This window comes from Limulus polyphemus, unplaced genomic scaffold (genome assembly GCF_000517525.1).
Source record: "Limulus polyphemus unplaced genomic scaffold, Limulus_polyphemus-2.1.2 Scaffold1849, whole genome shotgun sequence".
Classification (NCBI taxonomy): Eukaryota; Metazoa; Arthropoda; class Merostomata; order Xiphosura; family Limulidae; genus Limulus; species Limulus polyphemus.
Genome location: NW_013667459.1, coordinates 29,668 through 35,166, shown reverse-complemented (window position 1 = coordinate 35,166; position 5,499 = coordinate 29,668). Strand labels below are relative to the sequence as shown.

Genomic DNA, 5,499 nt, shown 5'->3' with positions numbered 1-5,499 from the left:
CTATGTGCTTAACTGCCTAGACATAATTGTGTTTGTATAAAATTGTAAACTCAATCCCCATTTATATGAATAAGTAATTTAAATTAACTCGAAACTAATAGTAACAACACTAGTCACTGATTTATAATCAATACAATGATGTAATGTTTATTTCCATTTAAAATAATTCTGTAGTTTTAGCAAAGAAGTCTTTTGAAAATTATAAGGAGGAACCCAAGAGACAGTATTTATCATATTTTCAGCTTGAGATTGCATATACGATATATTTACATGAACAGTTTAGGATTAAAAAATGAAGGGTAGTTAAAACATGTTTACAAAACCCAAACAAACTAAAACAAGGAGAGATTAGTTTCATGTGAGAATGATCTATTAGTTGAATACTTGATTTTAATGAACTTGACCATTAACTGATTAAAAACTCCACTAGTCACTCAGCTTTAAACTTGATATATATCTAAATGATCAGGGTTGGATTTGAATGTTATCTTTTAAAATGGTTAGAACAGTCTTGATGGACCAACAAGCCTTTTGCCCTTAAATGTTAATGTTTCTACAGTTTTATGCCTTTTTATTATATTAAAACATGTGCTCTGAACAACTATCAATAAAGCTCAGCTTTAAAAATAGTTATAAGCAGGGATGCACAGGTAGTAAAATTTGGCTGAATACCGGGCAACTAAGCTTCGGCTATGGGCCAGGTGTCAACTGGGACCAGGTTCTCCCCTTGCCCCCACACACATAAAAATTAGAAACAAAAAAACATTTATTAACATTTATTACATTTAACCGAGTAATCACTAACAGAGCATTCAAGTTTTATTTTCAACTTTTAATGCCTAGCCCCAAATTATCAAACCCTAACCCCCACCTTCCCCAGAAATCTACTTCTCAAGCCATGCCTGTTATTAACCCCTATTGTTATCTGAATCCTGACTTTTAGTGGGCGGTCAGTTTTTGTTGTTCGGAACACTTTTTTTTTTATAACTAAACCAATTATTGACTGTAACTTTCAGTACTGTGTTAGTTGCCACAAAGATTATGGCTTAGATGCCTAACTTCAACACTCTGCCAGAGCCAAGTATTATCGGGTAGCCCAATACCCAGCCGGGGCCAAATATCTGGCCAGGTACCCGTGCATTCCTAGTTATAAGAAAAGTTTAAATACCATTGGATAGAGCACATTATAAACTAATTATGTTAAGGTAGAGTGAATAACATTGTGTGAGAAGTAACTTATTGCTTCTTGTATAAGTGACAAGATGATAATTCCTGCAAGGAAGAACACAAATCTAATGAGAAGTGTAGAAAACTTAGGAGGAAACCACAGGTCTTGGAATATTTCTAAGTTTTTCTAGGTGTTCTTTTACTCCCTGAAAATGTTTTTGTGTTCAGTTATATTTGTTTAATTGAAAGATACAGAAATCCTTTTAATGACAAGACATCAGGTAAGCTTAGTTAGGCTTGGCAAGTACAATATGTGATGGCAAAATATTTTCCAAGGACTCAAACCCTTATTTCCTGAATAATTTTGCTAAATTTACCATATTCAAACAATGAACATAAATAAATAAGTTTATTATTTACTGAAACAAAAGTATATTTATTAGATATATTAATTGACATAGACTAAGAATACTGTTATCTAGCCTGACCTAATGCCATTTTGAAAGTCAGATCCTAGGTCACTGATAATTTTCTCTGTCAACAGAGACAGTGTTTTTATGATTTATAAACAGAAGTGGCAACTACTGCAATTAGCCAAATAAAGTATCAAAAGCAATACATTAACAAAAATCAATCAAGTTGAAACAGATTGGTTATATAAAATGGAACTTCCTGATCAACAATTAAAAAAAAAAGAACTTTTAAGATTAAAGGCAGTATATTTAATGTTTTTTCAAGCAAGTGTCTTACCACACAATTTTGTAAATTTCACAAAACTTACAGAAAAAAACAAATCATGTATACAAATTTTTTTAACCTGAAAGCAGATACTGATTAGTACATTTGTTCTAGGGTTCATGCAATTTGTATTTATACTGTGAGAAGGAAAAAAATCAAGGGATATTAATGGCACGCGTCTGGTCCATGAAGGATTAATATAAGTTTCAGGATAATTCTTGAGACTATAAAATCATTTATGGATTATTCAGTAAAATTTCCTAAGAATCCATGTAAGCTGTAAAAATATTATTCAAACATGTATAATTGCTGCAATAGTGCAATATAAAAAATTACTTTTCAGGAAGTACTTAACACTTACAGCAACAGTTTTAAAAGATTTACCTGTAGTTTTTCTTTTGTCATATCCACTTGAGAGACAATTTATTGCTGCTGTTACCAGTGTTGGTTCACTAAATCCAAGGAACTTTTGAACAGTTTTGTCAATCCATGGTTTTAATTCTTCAAGATCTCTTCTTGACAGTGCCATCTGATAAAATATAAACATACAATTTTAAAGTATTTTTTTTTTACAAGTCTATTGTGTGTACAAGTTTGAGAATTCTATTTTTGGAGATCATTTACAAAAGCAGAAGAAGAAGATTGCATAATAGTGTTTCTTAGCACACCAAGTAATCAGCTTTTGCTTCATTTCTGCAAGATTGTTTTCCATCGATTATATAACCCATATAAATTATATTTTTCCTCCAAGAGGGGGGATGTTTGGGAAAGATATTTGAGATAAAAAGAAATGAAATTTGAGTTTCTGATTTTAAGAAAGTCAATTTTTAGGTCATGGAATAAGATTTATCAGTAGTTAATTGAAAAAATAAGTCAAAAGGTGATGTGGTATACATTGATAAAATGTTTAAAAATGGTTTTAATTCAAGATGCGCATTTCTAGAAAATGGAAAATAACATGAAAAAAGACTGAACCTATTTGGCTTCCAAGAGACATAAAAAAGAAAATCAGAGATACATAACATAAGTTTAAGAAGGTTACATTGAGAGATAGAATGGAAGATTCACAGAAGTATGGGAAAGCATGTTAAACATAAGCAAAGTGTTACAATTATGATTGGGCATTTAAAGGATGCTAATTTCAAAGTTTTTGTTAAAACTTTTAAATTTCATTTAAACCATAAAATAAGCAACAACAAGAAAAAGAAAAAAAAGTTGAAAACTGGCTATTAAGTTGATTAACCTAATTAAGAAACTTTATATTTCATCCTCACGACCATATTGACAGTGTCAGATTGCAATACACAATATAGGCCAATAACAATACAAGTATCATGCACGCTACGACTCCAGTATCCAACAAATTAGTTAAAACTTCAAATTTAAGTTAAATGTAACTTTTTTCATTTTTACATAACTACTACTGTACAACTTACAACTACATTAGGCTCTGTGCTGTGGTATATCTAAAAAGTTATAAATTTAATAAAATAACTGAAAAGCTATTTTTCTTATCAAAAATTCATATTCATAACTGAAATTAAAAGACAAGGTAAAGATACGTTTTTTGTTTGTTTTTTAAATCCTTAGACCTAGCCTATAATACCTTAATTTAGATTACAATCCTAGAAAAGAAATACGGATTACGTCTTAAGTTTTAACACCACTCAACCGCTGAATACAATCAACGGTTAGGCTTAAAAATGTTATTCACACTCTCAACCATAAAATGCTGCCTGGAACCGCTTCTAAAAGTATGAGAATACAAAAATCATCACACATCATAAGCGTGAGATACAAAACAAATATAATAAGAAGAACGTGTTTGGCAGTCTATTACACATTTTATTATCTTTCAAATTAGGTATATAAACAAAATAAATCCAGTTAACGATACATTTAAGAAATAATCAAATAGAAATATGCAAGTAAACGAAAATTTCTAAAATTAATATTATTTCAAATATATTTTATTTAAATGTCATCTGTAATATCTATTAAAATTCTATTGTATTATATTATGAGCTAGCATGATTTGTTTGTTTGTTGAATTTTGCGAATGCTACTAGACGGCTATTTGTACTAGCCATCTCTAAGTTTGAAGTGATAGATTAGAGGGAAGACAGCTAATCAACATCAAACACCGACAAGTCTTGGGCTACTTTTCACTAAAGAATAATAGGATTGACTGTCACATAATAACGCCTGCAGGACTGAAAGAACAAGTGGTTGGATTCGAACCCGCGACTTCAAATTTTGAAGTCATGCCCCCCTGTCATGCCAGGCCCTCCAGAACTGTCAGAGAAATTAGCTGGACATGCATACATAAAGATAGAGCTTAGTAAAGCAAATTAAAATATTTTTACTATTTAATCCTTCGGTATCTCAACCGTAAGACTGGTTAGTTGTTGTTTGGTTGTTTGTAATTAAGCACAAAGCTACACAATGGGCTATCTGTGCTCTGCCCACAACGGGTATCGAAACCCGGATTCTAGCGTTGTAAGTCCGCAGAGATACCGCTGTGCCACTGGGGGGCCCGTAAGATTGGAATATTATGACAGTAGATTTAGAAGATCGTTACCCACAGTGGACAAAACATAGATAGCTCAAATGCATTAAAAAACATTTTCTTGAATGCTTAGATGAGTAGTTTTTACAACTTACTTTGCAGTGTTATTACATATATAGCAAAATGCGAAGTTGATAAAATAAAGAAATTATACTTTTGGAGATAAATCACCTTAAAAGAACTACAGCTGTATTTGATTTCCTTGGCGATATTTCGAGCAAGCGCTCTTTTTCAAGCCAGAAACAAGCCTATCAGTTAACGTGAAACTACTGGAGGTAGTCTTTTCAGTTCTTAATGCTATGTGTAAGAGAAAACGGATTTACTAAACCTAATAGTTTAAATTAAAACAAGAATAAATACTGTGTTAATATAATTCTATTTTAACCTTACATATTTACAAATGGTTCTTTAGTTTTACTTTGAGCAATCATCTTTCTTTGTTTAGCTACCTTCTGGCCAAAATCGCTTTTTTATCTTCCCAATTCGTTAATCCTTACTAAAATACATGTATACTTCAAGAAACACGAATTTGTATAAAATATACATGTCTACACGCTTAGTCTTAAATATTAAAGTGGCTGACGTGGCTTAATAGTAACATATTGAGCTGTTGGAGGGCCCGACGACTAAAATGTAATGCTGTTGAGCATGGTCTGTATTTTTAGTTGTAAGCACGTTTGGAACATGACAGTCAATCTCACTGATGAGCTCAAAAAGCCAGAAAAAGTCCCTGTGAAAGAAATATGGGTAATTCTCCTGACTATATATTGTTATGTCTCCGTTTGTCAATTGATTTTCCGTAACTTCGTTCCGACGAAACTTAAGCGACACAAGTTCTTTCTTAATAAAAACTGGTTTATTCTTTCCGAATATAACTTTACCGATACACTCAACTTCAACAATCGCGTTAAAACAAACGCTAATCAACGAACGTCAACAATACTTCTCACTGCAGTTCAATTACTCACTATCACTCACACATTACATTCCCCTCTTTTATATACCAGCGTACCCTATTTCTAGTA

General features: G+C 31.8%; 1 protein-coding gene across 1 annotated transcript in view; it reads right to left on the bottom strand.

Moving 5' to 3' along the window:
* LOC106465149 (U4/U6 small nuclear ribonucleoprotein Prp3-like) overlaps positions 1-3,636 on the bottom strand; it is a 65,767-nt gene extending 62,131 nt beyond the window's left edge. The window contains exons 1-2 of the mRNA XM_013925348.2: positions 3,512-3,636; positions 2,290-2,434 (exon numbers count right to left, since the gene is read on the bottom strand). Of these exons, the coding sequence (XP_013780802.1) occupies positions 2,290-2,434 (145 nt within the window). The 5' untranslated portion in view covers positions 3,512-3,636. The remainder of the gene's footprint in view (positions 1-2,289; positions 2,435-3,511) is intronic.
* Between the last annotated feature and the right edge of the window lie 1,863 nt (positions 3,637-5,499).